The following is a 24,428-nucleotide window of genomic DNA, read 5'->3' as shown; positions in this document are numbered from 1 at the left end:
CGCACTGGCAATGTCCCTGACTGCAGGAGACACCTATTCACCTACTCTTTTGCAACTCCATGGGGCCCCACATGCATAGCTGGAAGATCAAACACATTTGTCAATGAATTCTACAAGTGTTCCTTACTCTGTGCTGCTACCCCATGCCATCTCCCATGCTGGGCTGTGTGGTGTATTCAGAGAATACATGGAATCTCTGCCCTTCCTTGTAGAGTGTATCTAATGTTGCTAGAACAATCTGCAGAGTACAGAAGATGGAACATAGCAGAGACATCAGAAAGCTGAAATTGCTTGCTTCCATTCTGCATGTAAAAAAATAGCACTGCTTTCCAATCTGGTTAGCCTGAGAAATGTCTTGAGGACCAAAAGGCAGAAAGAAAAGGCAGAATCTAAGAGAAGTTCTTTCTCTCCACTGCACATGGCAGAATCCTATGGGAATTTGTTTTGTTTTGCTTTGTTTTATCAAGTTGATCAGCAGAATGGAACCTCATGTTGCTAAAATGATGGATGAAAGGCAAGGGAATGACCGTGTCTCTGTTCTGCTGCACAGGAACTCTGCATCCCAAAGCACATGTGGTGCTTCCGGGACATCCTGTTCAGTGCCAAATAGTCACGCCATTGGCTCAGTGAATCCACTCAGCCAATCACCTTTCAGGAGACGTATGCTCATTTTTCCCCTTTCCCATATAAAGACATAGATCCAGACAAGTTAGGTAACACATTCCTTTCCTAAGAAACCACATTGGGCAGAGCAGAACCAGAAAGCTGGGCCCAGCTCTGTCGGACTCAAAATCCAGGTTCTAACCCTTCACTATCAGCACCTCAAAACACCTTGCATCCATTTTTCTGTTTTAAACAAAGAGCATTCATTATTGAATAGAAAAATTAAACAACTTACAGTTATGTTCTGCCTTCAGGATATCTTCTTGGGGCCAAGGTTGATGGGTGCACATTTGTAATCCCAGCAGTTGGGAGGCTGAGACAGGAGGACAGTGAGCTTCAAGCCAGGCTGGTCTACATAGTGAGATCCTGTTACACACACACACACACACACACACACACACACACACACACACACACACACGATAGCTATTTAGGAGGCTAAGATTGGAGGATCATGATTGAAAGCCAGCCTTGGCAGAAAGGAGACTCGTAATGGCAACAACAAAAAACACCTGGAAGTGGAAGTGTGGCTCGGTGTCAGAGCACCAGCCTTCAGTGAAGAAGCCAAATAGGAGCATGCAGCCTTGGATTCAAGCCCTTGCATTGTCTTTCACACACACACACACACACACACACACACACACACACACTGAAAGGAAGGATATAATTTGAGAGACAGTGAAACATATATTAATCAAAGTCAAGTCCACATCACTTTCTCAAATGCATGTCAAATTAAGAGATGAGCTTTTATAGCTACTTAAATGTACAGAAGCCCAACATTTCAAATTAAAATGATGATTGGGAGAAGAGTAGAAATCAATGGCTTATTCAGCTGATCAATTACTTCACAAAGTATATTTCATTGTACACCTGCACACATTCATCTTTGCACTCATTCAGAAGTTGAATTAGCAATAAAAAGCCAATGTAGTAAAAGCAATAGAGAAATCCATCATGGAATTTAGGGCTACCTGTAGATGACTCCTATCAAACATCTGCGTCAAGAACTCCGAAAGAATTGCACTACGGTGAACATTTGAAAGGAGTGAAGAGTCTTGTTTTGGCTCTAAGTCATTAAAACATAATGAAAAGAAATTGAGTCCTTGTTTTTACTTTGTTTTGTGGGAAATTGTGCTCGGAATGTGGGTCTATTGTACCCAAAGGATGTTGGCTTAATTCTGTGCCCACCGGGCCGATGGAACTGAGAAACAATTAGCTCAGTCAGCAAGCCTTTGAATCTGATTAAGCCAGGAAGTGGTCACTCCCCAGACGGGGCAGAACGAAGGGAGTCAAGGCAGCAACACCCAAACAAAGACTAATTTTCTCCTCTGCTCAAATTAAACCAGTATTCAAAATTCATCATGTCCAATTTATATCAAGGATCACGTCAACTACATTTCATCTTTGGTGAAATCAAGAGAATCTGGCTTCCGAGTAGATTAACAGCCCACCTGTGTCCTGGCTACTGTCTCTAAGAAACTGCTGTTTATTGAGGCCTGGTAGAGCCTTGTGTTTTGGTAACAAAACCTCTTTGAGATCAAGGACTCAAGACACAGTGGAAATGAAGGGCCCCTACCAGACCGCAGGCCGCGTTCTCGTCACTCTCGGGAGTTTCAGCGTGTTCTCCGGGGTCATGGCTTTTTTCCCTGTTTTTTCCTCCAAGCTTTGGTTCACTGGATGGAGTGTGTGGATTGCGTGTCCCATCTGGAATGGAGCATTGGTAGGATATATTTCATTCAATATATTGAGAGAAAATATTTATTAGTGGGATAATGTAGTTAAGGAAGTGGGAGGGTAAAGGGAAGGAAACAAAATAATGCCCTTTAAATTTTTGTCCAAAAATACAAAAAAGTCTCAATTCTTCACGAAACTAGAATTCAGATTTTATATAATCCATTTAATTTGTTTTACTTATTATGTTCATGAAACTTGAGTTAAACTCAGGGCGTCCGGCTTGCTAGGCAAGTATTCTACCATTCAACCATAACCCTAGCCCAAGTGGTATGATTAAATATAGACTGTCAGTATTATTTTATTACATACATATAGCTGGAGTCCTAGGCCAGAGACCCAACTCTGGGTATTCCAACATATCAGGTTAAGCCATTCACCCTGAAGCCCCAAAGAAAGCGATAGAAAATAATGAAATAATAAAGGCAGGTAAGGATCTTAATCAATACCTCCATGTTGGGAAGACTGAGGAAATTAAGCATCTCAATTCATCTTTAGGTGCTGACAAGAACTTTTGGGTTAAATAGAAGAATTGGGGAGGGGGAAGGAAAGATGCAAAAAACAGTCTAGTACAGAGGTTTGAACTCAGGTCCTCAAACTTGTTAGAATTTCTCCCTCCCCTCCCTCCCCTCTCATGTAGATCCTGGGGCTTGAACTCAGGGCCTGGGTGCTATCCCTGAGCTTCTTTTGCCCAAGGCTAGTGCTCTACCACTTGAGCCACAGCACCACTTCCAGCTTTTTCTGAGTAGCTTATTAGAGATAAGAGTCTGATGAACTTTTCTGCCCAGGCTGGCTTTGAACCACAATACACAGATCTCAGCCTCCTGAGTAGCTAAGATTACAGGCGTAATCCAATAGTACCTGGCTTGCTTGATTTTCTTGCTCATAGCTAGTGCTCTACCACTTGAACCACACCTCTACCATGCATTTTTCCTGACTAATTGGAGATGGACCTGGAATGCAGGCCCATCTACATATTTCTAGATAAATATCTATATATCCATTGATACTGGTGGCCCACACCTCTAGTCTTAGCTCTCAGGAGGCTGAGAATTGCAACTCAAAGCCAGCCCAGGAAGGAAAATCTGTGAGAGTCTTTTCTCCATTTAACCACCAAAAAGCTCGAAGTAGAGCAGTGGCTCCAATGATAGAGTGTGAGCCTTGAGCAAGAAAGCTCAAAGACGGTGCCAGGCCCTAACTTTAGGACGTGCATATGTGTGTGTGTGCGCATGCGCATGTGCATTCACACACGATATCTATATTCAGTTGCAACCCTGCCTCCTGCTGCCAGTTGCTACCATTTTCAGTTCCTCATACTCTGCTCTACTCCCCTCAAAACCATATCAACCTCAGCTAGGGACGAACTCCTAGTGACCCTGGAACATAGCTTGCAAATCACGCCCTGAGGAGGAGACAAGTACAGTGATTTCCATCTGGAGACCCAGGCTTGGGGAGTCCAGAGACTTGGCCAATGGTGGCAGGCAGAGTCCTGCTGAAAGACAGGCATCCGGGAGAAAGTTCAGCGCTTTATTAGCAGGCCTACATGGCCTCGTCTCCTTCTACACTGGCTTATTTATTGTTTGTCTATTGTATGAAGACAGGATTTTCTTTTCTATTTGCTTTATTGCTATATCTCCCATTAGGTGGAACTAAGAGAGTCAAACATAAGCTTGAAAGAAATAGTCTTTGATGAATGTTATCGAGTGAGTGGGTTCTCCACCCTCCATTGGAGCAGTGCAGAATGTCTTCCCCGGGTGAGCTCTGATTAGATTGCAAAGACTAAAGGTCAAGCTGATATTTATACTGAAGCAGGAAAAAAATCCTCACAAAAGGAAATCAATAAGAATGCTCACTCTTGCAATAATGTCTAAATATGGAACAACGGCATTGTTTTGCTACCTAGCCCCAGTCTCGTCTGATCGAGGTCAAAGTCAAAAGGCCTCTGTCCTGAGTCAGATGCTGGTGGCTCACGCCTGTACTCCTTACTACTCAGGCGGCTGAGATTGGAGGACTGTGGTTCGAAGCCAGCCTGGGGTAGAAAAGTCTGAGACTCTCACCTGGATCCAATTAACAAGCAAACAACTGGAAGTGGGGTGTGACTCAAGTGGTAGAGCACCAGCCCTCAATGGAAAAAGCTAAAAATAGCTAAGGGAGAATGTGAGGCACTGAATTCAAGCCCCAGGATGGGCACCAAAACAAACAAACTTCTGCCTTCCTCCTGGATGTCTTTCTGTCAAAAGATAATCCATACAAGTGAATGATGTTGATATTGCATTTTGTCAAGGACTCCACATTGCTTTTGAGTGTGAAATGGTTATATTTTTGCAGGTGATAGAGGATGTGTATTTGTTCAACGCAGATTATCCCAGGCTATCTCAGTAGTTCACAAATATGAATCTTCAGACTCTCCTAGCTCCGTTCTGACAGCCACATGACTCCCACGTTTTCTAGAATTTCTGAGGGAGGTTATTTAAAGGCTTCAGCTGCTTGAAGAATGTAATGAGGAGCGCCTAATACTCCTACCACTGTAAGGGCTGAGCCCTGTTCATCCCAGGGCTGGGCTTACAGATCAGGCCCTGAGGGGTAGAGGCAGCCCTTCAGCCAGGCCTGGGGAGCCCAGAGACTTGGCCAATGGCCCCAGCACTCAGACCAGAGTCTTGCTGAGAGGCAGAGATCTGGGAGAAAGCTCAGAGCCCTCTTAGCCATGCAGGGCCTGGTCCCCTCAACTGTTACAGAAGGCACTTGCTTCTGGAAAGGCTTCAAGTCTTTATTTCAACAGTCACATAACTACAATGAATAGATGATGTTAAAAACAAAACTAGCATAAGGGTTGATTCCAAATATCACGCGCAGGCAAGTGGGAATTAGTAGCCCTGGTCAGTGCATGGAAAATTACTAAGGAGAAACCATCAGGAATAAAGTGATTCTGGATAAACTGACCAAGATTTCTATGTTTGTTTGTTTTTTAAATTTCAATCAATGAAGCTCAGTTTGCTTGTTTGGCTGACATGCTATCAGGGCGTATACCTCCAACCTGGCTTTTTGCTGGTTCATTAGGAATAGAATCTCACAGACTTGTCTACTCAAGCTGGCTTTGGATCTCCATCCTCTAAATCTCAGCCTCCTGGAGAGCTGGGCTTACAAGTGTGAGCCACTAGTACCGGATCCCAACTTACCAGGACTCTTGCGAAGTCCATTCAGGGCAATCAGACAGGAATTGGGAGTCGATGGAAGAGAAACCCAAAGAGGTATCATGACAGACACCCCAGGCACTGACCATGAGAACAATTCTGTTCAAACTTCGTAGGTTTCTTGCTAGAGTGGATTTTACAAGTAGGGCCAAGGAGAAGATTCAGAACCCTCACTAAAATTAGGTCAAGAAAAGAATCCCAGGCCCTGGTTCAGTTTTCCCCTTAGGTAGACTGTTTCTTTCTCTTTTTAAATTAAATATTTTATTGTTATTTTCAAGGTGATGTGGGTTGCAGTTACATAAGTGAGGTATGCATTTCTTTTTGGACAATATCACCTCTTCTCACATTCTCCCAGTTTTTTCCCTCCTGTCCCCATCCACAAGTTGTATACTCCATTTTCAACGTAGTGTCCAGCGAGTAGCACTGCTGCATTAGTTCACCTTTTGTCCCTCCATTTCTATACCCCCCTTAGTGCTCCAAAGCAGATAAACAAACAAGACAAAAAGGAAATTTAAAAAAAAAACCTCTTGTTCCATTTCTTGGAGTTCATTTCTATAAATATTATTTTATATGATCAGAGGCACATAGACATTGCATCTTTGTGTTCCTTCCCTAACAGTGTCCTCCCTTGGTCTCACTGTATATGAATGCCGAGAGTGCTGATAACTTATCATGTCCCCATATATTTTAGATCTAGCTTCTGCATATGAGAGAAAACATGTCTCTGAGCTTAGCTTGCCTCACTTAACATGATTTGTTCTAGTCCCATCCATTTCCCTGGAAATGACATAATAGTATTCTTTTGCTGTGCAAAATTCCATTGTGTATGGGTACCACATTTTTTGGATCCACTCATCTATTGTAGGGCATCTGGGCTGTTTCCATAATATTCACCTGTTTCCAGTCATCTAGTTTGTCTGAAAACAAATGAATCATCACCAAAGTCATTTCTTCCATCTCCAACTTCCCTTTCATTGTCTGGGGGGCTTGCTACCATGCCGGTTCTAATTCAGTAGGTCTGGGTGGAACCTGCATTTGCCCACAGCCAAGAAGATCTGGGTGGGCGTCACCCTGTTGACACTCAGACTGGGATGTAGGTAGCAAGGCCCTAACCCACCCAGCTCAGCCCAGTGAGCTGCCCTGTTGCTTTGGGTTTTCCCAGGAGACAAGGGCTGAGACTCAGATCCTCTTCCTGCTCATAATCACCTTTCCCACACTCCCCTCCCCAGCTCAGACCCCACGTGGACCTCGCTTCTATGTCAGATCTAGTTCGTTATAAGCCCAGTCCATCAAAAGACTAGACTAGACAAAGACTAGAACAGGGAAGGTGGAAGTTCATCATCACATAGAGGAAAGCCTTCTTTTTGCTAGACAGGATGAGATCTGAGGATCATTGTTCAAAGCCAGCCAAGGTAGGAAAATCCAGGCAACTCTTATCTCCAATTAACTACCAAAAGAACTGAAAGTGGAGCTGTGGCTTGAGTGGTTGAACACTAGCCTTGAGTGCCAAAGCTCAGAAATAGTGGCCGGGGCGGGGAGTGGGGGGTGCTGGGAATGTGGCCTAGTGGCAAGAGTGCTTGCCTCTCATGCATGAAGCCCTGGATTTGATTCCCCAGCACCATATATATAGAAAACGGCCAGAGGTGGCACTGTGGCTCAAGTGGCAGAGTGCTAGCCTTGAGCAAGAAGAAGCCAGGGACAGTGCTCAGGCCCTGAGTCCAAGGCCCAGGACTGGCCAAAAAAAAAGAAAGAAATAGTGGCCAGGCCCTGAGTTCAAGCCCAAGAACTGGCAAGAAAGACAAGAAGAAGAAAGGAGGAGAAGGAGGAGGAGGAGGAGGAGGAGGAGGAGGAGGAGGAGGAGGAGGAGGAGGAGGAGGACCACCCAGAGGCTTCCCTCTGTTCCCACCTCAGCATGCATGTGATATCAAGCTCATCTTTCTAAACCTGTTTGGCTCCTTCTTCCAAAGCTATTGGTGTTTTGTAATCTCTCAACAAAATCCACACATTCTAGCTGATTTTTGAGGTCTTTTTTCCCCTGATGTTACATGATTACTTTCAGCCTAGATTTTTTTTTTTTTTACTGTTCTCCACTTGCTGAGACCTGTTCCCCAAGCAGCACACCCCAGGACCTTTGCACATGCTTCTCCCATAGCCTGGACTGCCCTTGATTTGTCACTGACCACTGAAATCATTCCCATCCTCCAAATGCACTTCAGAACTTATTCCCTTGGGTGCTTTCTTCATCAATTTTTCCTGGAAGTGGGATCTTGCCTTCCAAGCTCTTCTCATTGCCTAATTGTCTAATTGTGTGTGTGTGTGTGTGTGTGTGTGTGTGTGTGTATTTTCCAGTACTGGGCCTTGAACTCAGAACCCAGGCTCTATCCCTTAACTTTTTCACTCAAGACTGGTACTCTACCATGTGAGCCACAACTGGGGTTTGTTTGTTTGTTTGTTTGTTTTGATGGCTAATAAGAGGCAAGAATTTCATAGGCTTTCCTGCCCTGGCTGGCTTTGAACTGTGATCTTCAGATCCCAGCCTTCTGAATAGCTAGGATTACAGGCCTGAGCCACCGGCTCCTAGCTTGTGTGAACATTCTTTTATGTACATTATTTTCAGAGCTAGACTGTAATTTGCGATGAGAGTTGGAGCCATGCCTGGTGTATTATTAGTCGTGGTTGTGGGCATCTTAGCCTGTCTGTGCCTCATTTAAAAAGTGGAAGGCAGCACCCCAATAGGTTCCTCATGAGGATTAACTGCTCACACAGACGAAGCATTTAATCTAGTACGAGGTAGATGTGAGGCACTCATTAAAGGGGAGCCGTGATGGTCATTACTTTGTTTGCTTGTTCATCAAGCCCCAGTAGATGCTTGCAAGGGAATAAATCTTGTCGTAGTAACGTGATGCATCTAAAAGCCTTTCTTGAAGTTGTTGCTGCTTCCTGCATGCTTCAAGCGTTTCTGCTTCTGGGACCCGCATGCTTTCCTTCTGCAACTTCAATACTTCCTAGGAGGCTCCAATCACCAGGCGATCAAAGTGTGAGCAGTGAAATCAAGGCAGTGCGCATGCCCAGAGAGCACTGCCGGGCACCCTGTCCCCGCCCCCACCCCCTCAGTCCTCCACAACCTTGCTGTTTGGGGTCCAACTCGTCACCTCCCACACAGACCCTCTCTTACATCTTCTCCCCCTCCCCCTTGATTTTCTTACCCTCAAAACCCTTTGTCACTCTCCTCCCCGTCTGTCTAAAACCGGAATTCACAAAACAAAATGGAAGGGGGTGCAGCATCAGCATGGGCCAAGCCCTGAGTTCAAACTCCAGCATTGCCACACAGAGGGAGAGGGCGCAGGAGCTGGGCGAGCTGGGGGGCAGGTAGGTCATGCCTGCAATTCCAGCTATCAGAAAGCTGAGATCAGGGGATCGTGGTTCCAAGCCAGCCTGGGCAGGAAAGCCTCTGGGACGCTTGTCTCCAATTAACCAGCCAAAAAGCCAGAAAGGGATTGCAAGGCCCTGAGTTCAAGCTCTAATGTCAGCACCTGCACTCACACGCGCAGGCAAAAGGGGAAGGGCAGGATAAGGGGCCCTCTGTGACTCTTGCTGTTCACACCTCGCGTGCACCTCCTGTGCGTGGCAGGGCACCAGCCCAAATAGGCACGGACTTTGCAAATCACTGAGCTGCATTCATCTTCCCCCTCCTCCACGAAAAATCTGTTCTCCAAGCATATGTAAACGAAGCAAAATCCAAGCTGGCAGCTACAGCCGAATTAACAAGCAACTGTAATTTTACAGCCCTTTCCAACATGTGAAAGGAAAGAAACAGCCCGTGCCAGGGTCATGAAGGCAGCCCAGCCCCGAAGCATCTGGTGATGGCTGCTGTCTTCGCCAAGCTAAGCAGCAGAGGGGCAGGAGCTGGCTTCTCTGGTCTCTCTCCTAGTGACAGGATGACCTGTCAATCAAGGGCCTGATTTGGAGAGGCTGGACCAGCCCCTGGCTTACCAGAAAGCACCAGTGAATTGCTCTTATTAACCCGCCTGCTTGGTTGTACTATTTTTGCTGGCTCAACCTCCATAGGGTCCCCTGAAAATTTTCCTCTTTCAGGCTCAAGCCAGGAACTTTCTAGACTGCATTTTTATCCATGGAAGTTTTATGGGATGGCTTTGCCAAGTCAGAGTTTCAGGTTCAACAAGACACAAGAACATTTTGTGTGAGTGTGAATATGAATGTGTGTGTGTGTCCCCAAATTTTCTAAATGCAGCTTTCAACATAAAACATGTCAGTGAGATGCACAGCTAAATCATCAAGCAATGCTAAACCTAGAGTCACCAAAGCAAGCGTACCCCAAACTGTGCGGGTGGAACCACTTTCCATTTGTTAATACTATTGAAGTGAGGAGACTGTTTCCCCTGATGGTTTCCCCTGATGTCTTGCTTTTATTTAACACTTCTATTAGGTTTAAGTGTCTTAACCTGGCTTGCTTTGCTTATTTATAACACTTTTGTTAGGTTTAATTTCTCACACCTCACGTGGTTTGGGCCTATATAAGCTTTGTGCTAGCTGTATCTGGGGCTGCTGGTCTTTGAGACAAGAGTTGGCCAGCAGTCCTCCGGCTCTCCAGTAAACACTCACAATTTGGCCTCTCTGGTGGCTTCTCTGTTTCTCTGAGTTCTCTTATAATGCTATACATGCGCGCATGTGTATTAATTACTCTGTCAAAACCCAATGAGGTGCAACTTTTAGAGCTGTCCACATTCATTATCTTCTTTCAGCATACCTCTTCCTAGTTTATTCTCTCAACATTTTTTTTTTTCTTTTTGCCAGTCCTGGGCCTTGGACTCAGGGCCTGAGCACTGTCCCTGGCTTCTTCCCGCTCAAGGCTAGCACTCTGCCACTTGAGCCACAGTGCCACTTCTGGCTGTCTTCTATATATGTGGTGCTGGGGAATTGAACCCAGGGCTTCATGTATACAAGGCAAGCACTTTTGCCACTAGGCCATATTCCCAGCCCCTCTCTCAACCTTAAAGACTTCACTAGATAGCAGAAAAAAACAACAACATATCATGGATTGGGAATAGCAAGTTCTAATCTCCATCATTTTAGTGGTCTCCTTCAGCAGGCCTGGAGTCAAAGCATCAGTGAGCTCAGACTTTTTCTTTTTTTTTTTTTTTGGCCAGTCTTGGGGCCTGGACTCAGGGCTTGAGCACCTTCCCTGGCTTCTTTCTTCCCGCTCAAGGCTAGCACTCTGCCACCTGAGCCACAGCGCCCCTTCTGGCCGTTTTCCATATATGTGGCGCTGGGGAGTCAAACCGAGAGCTTCATGTGTAGGAGGCAAGCACTCTTGCCACTAGGCCATATTCCCAGCCCAGACTTTTTCTTTTTGCTTCATTCTCTTGTTTACCTTTCTCTTTCCTTCTTTCTTCCCTTCTCTCTCTCCCTCCCTCCCTTCTTTCCTTCCTCCCTCCTCTCTCTCTCTCATCTATTACTCAATTCTGGTGATGCTCTGTGAACTCTTTTGTGTGTGTGTGTGATGGTCCTGGGGCTTGAACTCAGGGCCTGGATGCATCCCTGAGCTTCTTTTTGCTCAAGGCTAGCACCTCTACCATTTGAGCTGCAGTACCACTTGCAGCTTTTGGGGGTAGTTTAATGGAGATAGTTTTTCCCGGCCTGGCTGGCTTCTAACTGCCATCTTCAGATCTCAGCCTCCTGATTAGCTAGGATGACAGAGTTGGGCCACCTGCTGGGCTGAACGTTGGGCCTTGTCCTTCACTGGTAACTATAAAGAAAAACTTTTTCACAAAGCTAGACAGGCTTATAGGCACGACAATAATCACCACATGGTGCATGCATCCTACTGATAATCTGTGTTGTTTGATACATGGAGTATTTGTATCTTGCCAGCAGGCTGCAGCTCCAGAATCTCAAAAAAAAAAAAAAAAAAAAAAGTCTCATAAGACAGGGAGGGACTGAGGTCTGGTGACAAGCCCATTCCAGCAGCTCCTGGTGACAATTTCAGGGGTTGTGATGGCTACGCCAAAGGCAGTCCTGACACTCAAGCATTGAGCTGCAGCGGGCCCCACTCTGGGGCCATGCTGCGTTTCCTCCGACGAGGAGAGCAGCGCTACAAAGCCATCCAGCCATCTGCCATTCCTTGCACTTCCTAACCAAGTTGTGGAACTGTGAGACAGACAGAACCCCTGCCAGATGTTGCTTGGACTGTATTATTTTTCCCATTTTCTTTCCCCAGGCCATCACAGCTGGTGGACTTTTGCTATTGGCTCACAAAGAATGGACCCAGAGGCACTTGGTAAATATATGGATACGAGGCAAGGATGGCAAAGGGCATCCGAAGGTCAAATCACTACTAATTTAGGATGGAGCACAGACAATATGGTTTCCAGTTATAAAGGAATTTGATCTAATTGAGGCCTTACTATGATGGATTTCAGTAATAAACTGTATTTTTAAAAGAATGACTTTTATCTGATTCCTCCTCTAAATTATTTCTGTAAGTTTCCTTCTGGGAAGGCAGAGCCAGTGTGAGTGCTCCTGAATTCCATTTTGAAGGAATGGATCTATAGACCCCTCTGTTCTCAATCATTTTCAAATTAAATTGTGTGTGTTTGTGTGTGTGTGTGTGTGTGTGAGAGAGAGAGAGAGAGAGAGAGGTGTTGGGATTGATTCAAGACTTCACCTGTTTTGTTTTGAGCTACACCTTCAGCCTTTAATGGAATTTTATGTCTCAACTCAGTCTCAGATCTCCTTATCTTCTCTGTTCTCTCTCTCTCTGTGTCTGTCTGTCTCTCTCTCTCTCTCTCTGTGTCTCCTCATGTTGATGTTTCAACATTCTAACACCAGGTAATAAATGGCATGATCATGATGTACAAGCACAGCTTTATCTGATTATTGACTTGAGTCCAGCTAACACTGTCCTCAATCACCAATGCTAATTACCTAGAGACCTGATTAAAGTGTGGGTTCTGAGCCAGCACTGGTGGCTCATCCCTGTAATCCTAGCCACTCAGGAGGCTGAGATCTGAAAATCAGTTTGGACCCAGCCCAGACAGACAAAGCTGAGAAACTCTTATCTCCAATTAATCAGCTAAAAGCTGGAAGTGGAGACCTCCCTCTGTCTCTCTATGTTGCTATATCTTCTCATCAAAGCAACAGTTTGTTTCTGCTTCATTTTCAGTGGGAAGCCAGCTTCACCTTTGTGATTCTGAGCACCATGGGATGCCCAGTTCATTTTGCCATAAGCCTGGAGTCGGCTCTCCTGGGTCCGTACTGTTTCTACTCACTGGCAGGTATGGCCGGGGTCAACTACCTGGGCTATGCCGTTGCCTTCCCCTTTCCATATGCGAAATTCCCGTCGGTCTGCGTGGACCCACCTCACTACGAAGAGTACCACCTGACCCTTCAAGCCCTCGACCTGGCTCTGAGCCTCGTCCTGTTCTGCACCTCGCTGTCTGTGGTCATCAAGCTTTCTGCAAGACTCATCCAGCAGGGACACTTAAATGTAAGTGTCAGTAAAAGGGAGGCTGGTGTTGGTTCAATCTGGAATGGTGACAAGGAAATGCGGAACCACTCTCCCTTTTATTTGCTACACTGTCCTCTTCGTCAGTGCCGTCACCTATAGGCACATGGCAGGGGCTCCATGATGGTTTCTGAATGAATGGAGGGAAAAGCTGAGCGAAAGTGTGAGGCCCTTAGTTCAAGCCTCAGTTCTAGAGGTATAATGTACAGCATGGTAGCTACAGCTAATAGCATGCAGGATGTGCATGAAATTAGCTAAAAGAAAACCTTTGGGGGTGGGGGGCATGCAGGTCCTAGGGCTAGAACTCAGGGTCTGGGCACTGTCCCTTTGCTTCTTTGCTCATTGCTGGCTCTCTACCACTTAAGCCTCAACTCTACTTCTGCTTTTTGGTGGGAAAATGGAGATGAAAGTCTCATGGATTTCCATGCCCAGGCTGGCTTCAAACCACAATCCTCAGATCTCAGCCTCCTGAGCAGCTGGGATTACAGGTGTGAGCCACCCAGTCCAGCTTACTTTTTAGAAGAGGCCTTCCACTACGCATTCACATGCTGTTTTTATGATTCAGATGAGACTCTTAGGAGGGTTAATTGCATCTCAGTCATGGAGGCCAATTTTTTTCCTCAAGGCTGGTCATCTCCACCCCAACGACAAGAATCGGCACCTTTGGTTGCTTTTGGTGACAATCTGTTGCCTTCACTTGGGCCTAAATCTGCAAAGGAAATCCTGCAGATTCACAGGAGTGGGGCTGATTTGGCAAGGTCTGCCAAGAGCAGAGGCAGGGAAACCAAAAGTTCCTCCTTACTGTACTGCTGAGGTCTTAGGAAACAAACTTCCGGAGATTTCTCCCTGCTGAAATGAGCTTTATTCTAGAAAGGACACAAAACTAGGAGAAGCACTCACTGAATTATTAGTTCACTACAAAATCATTCACTTGACATGCAGTTCTGACCCTAGGTACAGCACACTCTAATACCTATGTCTCCCCTGGGGCAGAGGACAGGAAGAAAGGAAGGAAAGGAGCTTGGCAATCAGCTTGAGTTGAGGCTTAAGTGGTAGAGAGCCAGCAATGAGCAAAAAAGCAAAGGGACAGTGCCCAGGCCCTGAGTTCTAGCCCTAGGACCTGCATGCCCTCCCAAAGGTTTTCTCTCAGCTAATGTCATGTACAGTTTGGCAGAGTCATGAGCTCACCTGAAGTCTCTGAGAGGAAAGAAAATGAGTTGATAACAGAGGTGAGTTGTAGTTAGAGGCAAAGGGCTCCCATATCAAAGTTTTGCCTCTGTCCACCTCGCTCAGGATAAGCTCCTGATGTGAAATGCTGAAACTAGTCTCCTGCCAGACACTTCCTAAAGTAAACCAGCAATGCCAGAATCACCCAGGATTTCAACTACACCAGATTTGGGGCTGCACTTTAGCCCTATGATGTCCAAAATGCAGGGATTGAAGGTGGAGAATTTGTATTTTTAAATGCATACCCCTTAAAATTCAGAATTATACTTCTCCCTTTCTCTCTCTCTCTCCTCTCTCTTTTCTTTTCCTTCCTTCCTTCCTTCTTCCCTCCCTCCCTCCCTCCCTCCCTCTCTCCCTCCCTTTCTCTCTCTCCCTCTCTCTCTTCTCCATCTCCTCTCCTCTCCTCTCCTCTCCGCACTGGAGCTTGACTCAGGGCCCTGCACTCTGGCTTGATTTTTTCACGCAAGGCTAGCTCTCTACCATTTGATCCACAGCTCCAATTCTAGCTCTTTGCTGGTTGATTGGAGATTAGAATTCCATGGGCTTTTCTGCCTGGACTGGCTTTGAAGCACCTTATATCTCAGTCTCCTGAGTAGAGAGGGCTATAGGCATCAACCACTGGCACAACCTGTATGTTTTTAAAGATCCGTATGTAACAATCACCATTATAATGAAAAATACCATTTCTGAGAGGTGTTTGTTTTTTCTCCTACAAGTTCATAAACATGGCCAGAAATAAATGAAGCCCCTGTCGTGTTTCTTTGCTCCTTGAAGTCTTCAGTAGATTCGGGGTCATCTTGTGGGTAGTCACCTGGGAATGAGGTGTGTCAGTCACTTGGCACCCAGAGCAACCCCAGTGAGAAGACACTAGGCATTTTGTGACTTGGTAAACACAGACGCGCATTCGAGTCCCTCTGCCTCTCACGGTCTTTGTTGTGCACACTGCACAAATTCAAAGTTCTCCTGCCCAGGGGGCTGGAGAAGGAGTTGAGGAAATCCTAGGGGGTTCTGGGGGCCCTAGGACACCGCGAGGCGCACAGGTCTACACCACACAGCATGCCAGCAGTCACAAGCTCAAGTACAGCGTCCACATTCTTGGTCCTATGAGAAAGTTCTAGGGAAAGGAGAGGGCCGCGAAGCACTGCGCAGTCGCTGTACCAAGCTGTCTGTTCCTCCTCCGTGAAATGGAATGGATTCGTCTATTTTTCTTTCATTATTTGTTATGGCTTTTTTTTTTATCAAAAGAGAAAGGAAAATATTTCCCCCCTTGTTATATGAGATGGTGGTTTGACTTTTTTTCCAGTGAGATGAGAAATGTTTGCCTCACCTAAAGGATGGAGGTAAACCATTTCACTTTAACTTCAAGACCTGCGTGGGCAGAATCGTTCTCAGCGGATGGCCCTCCTCCCCCACACAGAAGGGAAATCAGCAGAACGTGCTAGCTCCCCGTCCTCCAAGGACTCACGCTGCGTGACTAGAAATAGAAATATACTTTGACTGGCCATCACCTATGACTCTCAGGGGGCGTGGGCCTCAGCTTGAGCTATAGTAAGATCTTTCTAGTGCTTCTGGAACTACATTTTCTTAAGGGAATACAAGTAGGTCTCACACAGGCCCCTCGGTCAGTAAGAATCCACTGTATTTCTTTTCACAAGTCCTACCCTGGGGTCTCCTCAAATTAGTCAGTAGGACACTGGGAGCCAGGGCACGGAGTGTCATGGCAGCTATTTGGAAGGCAGAAGTTAGGAGGATCACAGTTCAAGATCAGCCTGGGCAAAAAGTTCGTGAGACCTCCCTCATCTCAAGCAATGAAGCTGGGCATGGTGGTGCACACCTGTTACCTCAGCTATGTGGAAAGCACAAGTAGGAGCATCATGGTCTAAGGCCAGCCCTAGACAAAAATACCTAAAAGCAAAATAGGGTTGAAGGTGTGGCTCAAGGGTAAGAAGTGTCTACTGCCTCTAAGCACAGGGCCCTGTTGAGGGAGACAGAGAAAGGGGAGAGAGAGCGACGGAAGAGAGAGACTTCTCAGAAGGCTGAGATGTGAGGATCAAGGTTCAAGGCCCCAGTACCAGAAAAGTGGGATACACCCCCTGTACTCATAGAAATGTTAATAACACACAAACAAGTCAGGGGTACTAAGGCATATTGGCAAAACTATTATTTTCATTCTTCTTTTTTTGTTTTCATAATCAGTGGTTCTTATACTATTCTATATTTCTCCAAAGACTACAATAAGTAATGTGAACAATTAAAAATGTGCAGTTTATAATAACACACCAGGCACTGGTGGTTCACACCTGTAACCCTAGCTATTCAAGATGCTGAGATCTGAGGATCGGGGTTCAAAGCCAGCTTGAGCAGAGATACCTGAGAAGAAGACGACGATACAAGGAAGCAGCAGCAGCTGAAAGTGGAGCTGTGGCTCAAGTTGTAGAGCTTGCCTTGAGCACAAGATCTCAGGAACAGTGCCCAAGCCCTGAGTTCAAAGCACCAGGACACACACACACACACACACACACACACACACACACACACACTAAAAGGTATCCAGGAAAGATGGGACTGGGCTTCTGAGGGCCAAAAAATATAGTAGGATGCTCTATTAATTTTCTTTTCCCTCCCTTCCTCCCTTTCCCTTTCCCTGCCTCCCCCTTTCTCCCCCTGTCTGTCTGTCTTTTTTCTCCTTCCCTTCTTCCTTCTTTTCTTTCTATCTTTTCTGTCTTCCTTTTTTCTTTCCCTTTCTTTCTGTCTGTCTTTTTTCTTTTTCTTTCTTTCCTCCTCTCTCTGTCTCTCTCTTGCTCACTCTCTCCCTCTCTCCCTCTTCCCCTCTCTTTCTATTTTATATGCTTCTACTAGGCTGGAACCTAGGGATGAGTCTCACAGACTTTGCTGCCTGGACTGGCTTTTAACCACAATCCTTAGATCTCAGCTTCCTGGGTAGCTAGTATTACAGGAGTGAGCCACTGGTGCCCAGCTAATTTACATCTTTAATGTCTTTCTAGCCATGGATAAAGTCCTAGTCAAATCTATAGAAGAGCCAAGCATTAGTAGCTTATGCCTGTAGTTTTAGCTACTCAGGAGGCTTAGAGCTAAGGATCAAGATTTGAAGCCAGCCCAGACATGAGAGTCTCTGAGACTCTTTATCTCCAGTTAACCACCAAAAACCTGGAAGTGGAGCTGTGGCTCAAGTGGTAGAACACTAGCCTTGAGCAAAAAGCTAAGGGACAGCACCCAGGTCCTACATTTAATCCCAAGTATAACACACACACACACATACACACACACACACACACACACACACACACTCACACAGAGAGAGAGAGAGAGAGAAACTCTACAGTGATGTTTCAAGTCTGAAAATAATTCACCTTTCATGAGAAATTTACTATAGTCAGGAATCAAGAAGAGTCTCAGGAAGGAGTAGAGAAGGAAAATGAGCTGGAATCTCCAGGCCAAGGAACAGTGGCAGTGTGAAGAGCTGTTTTCACCATTACTGATAATATGTGGAGAAGTTAATGTCCAGTGCTACATTTCAGTGTAACAACTTGAGGGTTGATTGTTTCTTCTATCCCTTACCACTGGAGACAGACTGGAGCAAGTTAATATTCACCCTCTCCAAGCCTAAGCTTTCTCATTTGCAAAATCTAGACAGTCCCTACCTCACACCATACAGAAACAAAGTGCTAGCCTTTCCTTGTCAAGGAAAGAGTTTCCATAGTTCTCTTTAATCATCTGTTAATTTTTCAAAAGCCCTAAGCCAATCCAATCAAGACAAAACAAAGGGCAAGTAACTAATAGAACATTCCACAGGAGACATCACCCACTTCCTTCCACAGCCCCGACCACTAAAGCAATGGCATCTTGTGCCATCTTACACTTACACATTTCTGACGCCTTCCTTTGCTGCCACCAAGTTTTATCTCTGTGGATTCCTCCTAAACCCTCCAGGGCATTCTGGTGACGTAAGAAAGATTAAATTAAATGTCAGAAACAACACCACTTTCTTTGATAAACTGTAGACATAAACATTTCTTTCTGTTGTTTTTTTTTCCTTCCTAGGGCCAAAAGAACGGATGATAAATTTGGAGTCGTGTTCCTCTTAAATCTGCCATATTTTGTGGTCATTGGCTTGAAATATTTTAAAAACCACTTTCATCCTGAAACTTTCTCTGCTATGTTCTCAGGAAATAAGATTAAAACAGATGTACATTTGGGGCCCTTTTTAATGGTTGATGGTTTTTAACCTATACAATATGATATAAAAATTGAAAACAGGGGCTGGGAATATGGCCTAGTGGTAGAGTGCTTGCCTCGTATACATGAAGCCCTGGGTTCGATTCCTCAGCACCACATTTATAGCAAAAGCCAGAAGTGGTGCTGTGGCTCAAGTGCTAGCCTTGAGCAAAAAGAAGCCAGGAACAGTGCCTAGGCCCTGAGTCCAAGCCCCAGGACTGGCAAAAAAAATTGAAAATAGGTTATTGTTGTCATAGAAATATTAAAATCTAAACTGGAATTTTTCAGTGGATGAACATTTCTTTGTATTCTTCTTATTCCTTAAATGGTGTTCCATTAAACTTAAGTTCTTTCCTATCCAGATTAAGGAACCTTTTACTAAGCTGAGTGTGTGTGTGTGTGTATGTGTGTGTGTGTGTGTATGTCACAAGGGTTTGAATTCACCCTGGCAAGAACTGTACAGTTTGAGCCATACCTCTAGCCCTTTGTGCTCTGTTATTTTTGAGACCGGTTTTTCCCTTTTGCCAGGGTAGGTTGGAATGTGATCCTCCTATTTCATGCTTTCTCCCATCATTCGGACAGGCACATACCACTACACTCAGCCTTTTCTGCATTATTTGCCCAGGTTAGCCTGGACTGTAGATCCTCTCCATCTCAACTTCCCATATAGCTAGAATAGCAGATATGTGTGCCCCACAGTACCCAGCTATTGGTTGAGATGGGATGTCACAACGTTATGCCCATGCTAGACTGGAATGGCCACTTCTCAGTCTCTACCCCCTGCTTAGTCACTTGTACCAAGCTTCCTTCTTTGCTTTCACTAGGGAGAGTAAATTTTTGAGGCACAATTAGAACACTGAGAGGAGTGAAGGTCAACTGGCTGTGGATTCTGGTCTTCCATTATTTTAGGTCAGGACCTCAGTTTTTTCCTAGTCAAATGGAGTTGATGAGAATAGCTAAGCCATAGGTCTACTGAGAGAACTCAAGGCTGTTCACCAGGTAAAGTGTGTAGCAGAAAGTCCTTGAGTTAGTCAAAAATAGTGACTAGTCACAGACCCACTGAGTGCCAATCTGGAGTTCATCCACTGGAGAATAGACAAGTCCAGAAAAAAATTACACATAACACTTTAGATACAAGAGCATTGAATACCTTCAGCTCACAGATACAAAATCCGGTATTAAGAGGCTAAGCCCTGGTGGCTCATGCCTGTAATCCTAGCTACTCAGGAGGCTGGGATCTAAGGATCATCATTTGAATAGTCCAGAATAGGACAGAATAGTCCATGAGACTCCACCTCCCAAATAAATAATGTACAAAAAGCTGGGCTGAGGATGTGGCTCATGTGGTAGAGTGCCAACTGTGTCAGAAAATCAAGCAAGAGCATGAGGACCTGAGCTCAAACCCCAGTATCAGAAAAAGAGAGAAAGAGAAAAGGAAAGAAGGCAAGGAAAAGAAAGGTAAAAGGAGAGGAAAGGAAAGCAAGTAGGATAAGTGGTTTAGTCAAGAACATACAGGAGCTGGAAGAATGGCTCAGGTGATCGCGTACTTGCCTAGAATGTGTGAAGTCCTCAGTTCAAACCTGCATACAGAAAAACAAAACAGAAAACTTCAACAATAACAAAATTTCAAACCACACCCCAATGATGACTGTTTCCCGGAAGTCCTGTATATCCGCACATCCCGTCCCCCCAGCCCCGTGCTCTTCCACGAAGGCTTTTATCTGTCACTTAATGGACTGATAAGATATCTAGTGCTGGCCCTGGTGATTACGCATGAAAGTTCAGACTTGTCAGTATAATGTCTGCCTTAACTTGGTGTGGGGTATGTGTGTGTGTGTGTGTGTGTGTGTGTGTGTGTGTGTGTGTGTACGTGTGTGTGTGTGTACATGGCCTTACATTTGCTCAGCTTGCCTGCTCATGGCTGATACTCTGCCACTTAAGCCATGCCTTCAACCTAGCTTTTAAAAAAAGGCTGGGGATATGGCCTAGTGGCAAGAGTGCTTGCCTCGTATACATGAGGCCCTGGGTTCGATTCCCCAGCACCACATATACAGAAAATGGCCAGAAGTGGCACTGTGGCCCAAGCGGCAGAGTGCTAGCCTTGAGCAAAAAGAAGCCAGGGACAGTGCTCAGGCCCTGAGTCCAAGCCCCAGGACTGGCCAAAAAAAAACAACATTATATTAGACTTTTAACTTGGTTTCATGTTTAAGAAAAATTATATGCATTTATAGATATTGTGTCTGTGTATACATTTTTCTCATTTATTTTATTGTTGTTCTAGAGGTGTTATACAGTGGGGTTACCTTTACTTATGGCAGATAAGTCCATTTTCTGTCTCAGTATCCTCTGTTCCCTCGTTCTCTCCCAGTCCCTTCTTCCCATCTCCACCCACGAGTGGCACAGTTCACTTTCATCAGTGTCCACTGCGCTCCACGGCTGTGCTTTTCCACCCATTTTCCTTTGAATCTGTGCCCCTTCCCCACCTTCTCACAGATGTGCACATGAATACACCATACATAAGGTAAAGAAAACAGTCATCACAGAGAGAAAAAAGAATTTAAGAAAAAAGCCCTTTGCTTCCATATCTTTGGAGTTCGTTTCAGTATGTATGTTATTTTATATACATATGAAGAGGCATTTGGGTGTTGCACCTCTGTGATTCTCTCTTAAAACTACCCTCTTTGTATCCCTCTGTATATTTGTCATGTCCCATTGTGTTTTAGATCTAACTTCCATATACCAGGGAAAACATATGTCATTTGTTTCTGATCTTGGCTTACCTCACTTAACATGGTTTGTTCTAGTTCCATCCATTTCCACACAAATGACATTTCATTCTTTCTAATGACTGTGTAAAATTCCATTGTATATAGGTACCACATTTTTTGATTCACTTACCTATTGTGGGGCATCTGGGTTGTTTCCATATCTTGGCTATTGTGAATAGTGTAGTGAGGAACATGAATATACAGGTGTCCCTATCATATCCTGGCTCGTGATGTGCAGGGTAAATGCCTAGGAGTGGTATGGCTGAATCATAGGGTATGTCTATGTTTAGTTTTTTGAGGGACCTCCAGACTGCTTTCCAGAGTGGTTGTACTAGTTTACATTCCCACCAGCAGTGCAGTGGGATTCCTTTTTCTCCACATTCCTGCCAGCATTTGTGGTCAGAATTCAAAATGTTGGCCAATCTAACTGGGGTAAGCTGGTATCCCATGTCAACCTAACTTTTGCTGGATAATTGGAGATGGAGCTTTGTGGGCTTTCCTGCCAGGGCTGGCTTTGAATTCTGATCCTCAGATCTTAGCCTCCTGAGTAGCAGGGATTATAGGCATGTGCTGCCTGAACAGCTTGCGTTAACTTTAACGTTGTATAAGCATTCCCTTTTAGTATTGGGCAACCTGGTTGTTTTTTTTACTTATATTTTGCTTTTTTATTCATATCCTGCTGTGTGCTGGAAGAATATAAGATGACAGTTGGGCATTTTCTCAAGACAGTTGGGCATTTTCCCTGACTGCTAAGGCACCCACGGTCAGGCCCATGAAATCTAATAGTTCCCTTCTAGCATGGTAGCAGGAAGCTCTCAGCAAAATGTTCTGAGAATCCTAAACAGACACATGATTTCCGTGGTACTCTGTGAGGTCATGTAATCCCGGAGGTTTAGGCTAACCAGGATCTGATGTATACTGTGAAAAATGATGTGCAGACACCCGGGAATGTGGGAGGCTCATTCCTACCTTTCCAGCCACAGAGCAGAGAGCAGTTCTGCTGTGTCCTTTTCCTGGGAGCCCTAAATGGTTAATTCTCTCCATCATATGCCCAAAGAGTCTACTTTCCAGACCGGAAGGAACAAGACACCTTCACTTTAACCAGCTGGCTTCCAGCGTTGAGGTGGGTGGGGGGCTGTTGGTATGACCCAGCAAAGCCACGGCAGGAAAAGGGGCTGGGTTACTTCCAGTGCTCAGTGTGGACACAGCAGCTTGTGGGAAGAAAACTATTTCAAATGGGGCTTAGGGAAAGGGGGGGGAAAATCCCCAGTCCCCAGATGAGATTCTTTCCTGATGTTGTCACACAATCTCAGAAATCTCCACAGGACAGCAGACCACTCTCATTGGCTATATGCAAATTACCCGAGCCCAGTGGTTTCCTGGCAGGGGAAACTTAGAATAACAGAGTAGGAATGCGATCCCAGCCCTTGCTATCTGAGACTCCTGCAAGAACACAGTCATTCTGGACAAGGCAGCTTTAACCTTTGACAAGTCAGGAAATAGCTTCAAAATATTATTTGGCCTGAAGTCGCATGAATCCACAGATCCAGCGACAAAAACCATAGTATGATTGAAAAATATTAGTGTTCATTTTCACAGAGGTAAATAAGAACCACCAGCAGAATAGAATGCAAACAAGACAGGCTAATTAAATTTAACATTGTCACTACTAATTAAATCCAGTGTGGGGAGAAGAAGGTGTTTGGCCAAGAAATCATGGACACATCCTGAGGCTTATTTCCTCTCCATTTCCAAGGCACTGGGCCCCTGCCAAGTTCAGGCTGTGACACCCAAACAAGACAGTGTTTTGATCATTAGAAGTGAGACCTTGGTGAGACGTGGGGGCCGGCCTTTGCATTTCAATGTGTTTCATTTTCTCTGCTGCCCTCCAGCCGAGAAAGGCTAGGAGTCTCTGGTTCAAAGTCAGGAAGTGGATGGGGCCTCCTGTATGACATCATTTTGTTGCAGTGATTTTTCTTGGAGGAAAACTGATTTGAGCTGACAGGCAGCCAGTGAACCCGGGTGTTTTGTGTCTTGCAGTGGAAGGTGTGAGGCCTGCCTTCTTCCAGCTCTGTGGCCTCTTCACTCCCTGTGTTTTGGCTGGAGCTTCTCAGAAGTAGAGGGTGGGGGATGGAGGAAGGAGGCAGAGAAGCGGGAAGGGAGAGAGAAAGAGAAGAGAAGAGGAGAGAGGTGAAGAAAGGAGGGGAGGGGGAAGTATGGAGGGAGGGGATGGGAGAGACAGACAAGCCCCATCTACTTTCAATTTTTTTTTGACAGTTCTGATACATTCAAAAGTGTAAGGGCTGGGAATATGGCCTACTGGCAAGAGTGCTTTGCCTTGTATACATGAAGCCCTGGGTTCGATTCGTCAGCACCACATATATAGAAAAGGCCGGAAGTGGCACTGTGGCTCAAGTGGTAGAGCAAAAGCCAGGGACAGTGCTCAGGCCCTGAGTTCAAGCCCCAGGACTGGCAAAAATCTAAAAAAAGTGAATGTAAGGTAGGTGCTGGTGGCTCACACCTGTAATACTAGCTTCTCAAGAGGCTGAGGATCGGGGCTGGGGATATAGCCTAGTGGCAAGAGTGCCTGCCTCGGATACACGAGGCCCTAGGTTCGATTCCCCAGCACCACATATACAGAAAACGGCCAGAAGCGGCGCTGTGGCTCAAGTGGCAGAGTGCTAGCCTTGAGCGGGAAGAAGCCAGGGACAGTGCTCAGGCCCTGAGTCCAAGGCCCAGAACTGGCCAAAAAAAAAAAAAGAGGCTGAGGATCACAGTTCGAGGCCAGCCAAGACAGGAAAGTCTGTGAGACTCTTATGTCCAATTAACCACCAAAAAGCCAGAAATGGGACTGTGGCTCAAGTGGTAGAGTATTAACTTTGAGCAAAAATATCTCAGGGACAACACCTAGAGCCTGTGAGTTCAAGCCCCAGGACCAGCACACACACACACACATACACACACACACACACACACACACACACACACACGGTGAGGTAAGCTAAAACCTAGTCACAAAATTTGTGGAATATTTTTTATTGCTAAAGCAATTCAATGCTATAATATACAACAAAACTTGAATTT

At 45.4% G+C, this 24,428-nt stretch overlaps 1 protein-coding gene across 1 annotated transcript; it reads left to right on the top strand.

The window, feature by feature from the left end:
• Positions 1-2,227: 2,227 nt before the first annotated feature.
• Tmem212 (transmembrane protein 212) lies at positions 2,228-23,396 on the top strand. Its single transcript, XM_048345846.1, has 4 exons — positions 2,228-2,386; positions 11,827-11,886; positions 12,772-13,095; positions 23,385-23,396. The coding sequence occupies exons 1-4, from the start codon at positions 2,228-2,230 to the stop codon at positions 23,394-23,396; spliced, it is 555 nt and encodes a 184-aa protein (XP_048201803.1).
• Positions 23,397-24,428: the final 1,032 nt, after the last annotated feature.

Source organism: Perognathus longimembris, chromosome 5 (assembly GCF_023159225.1).
Source record: "Perognathus longimembris pacificus isolate PPM17 chromosome 5, ASM2315922v1, whole genome shotgun sequence".
Lineage (NCBI taxonomy): Eukaryota > Metazoa > Chordata > Mammalia > Rodentia > Heteromyidae > Perognathus > Perognathus longimembris.
This window is presented reverse-complemented; position numbering and strand designations above follow the sequence as displayed.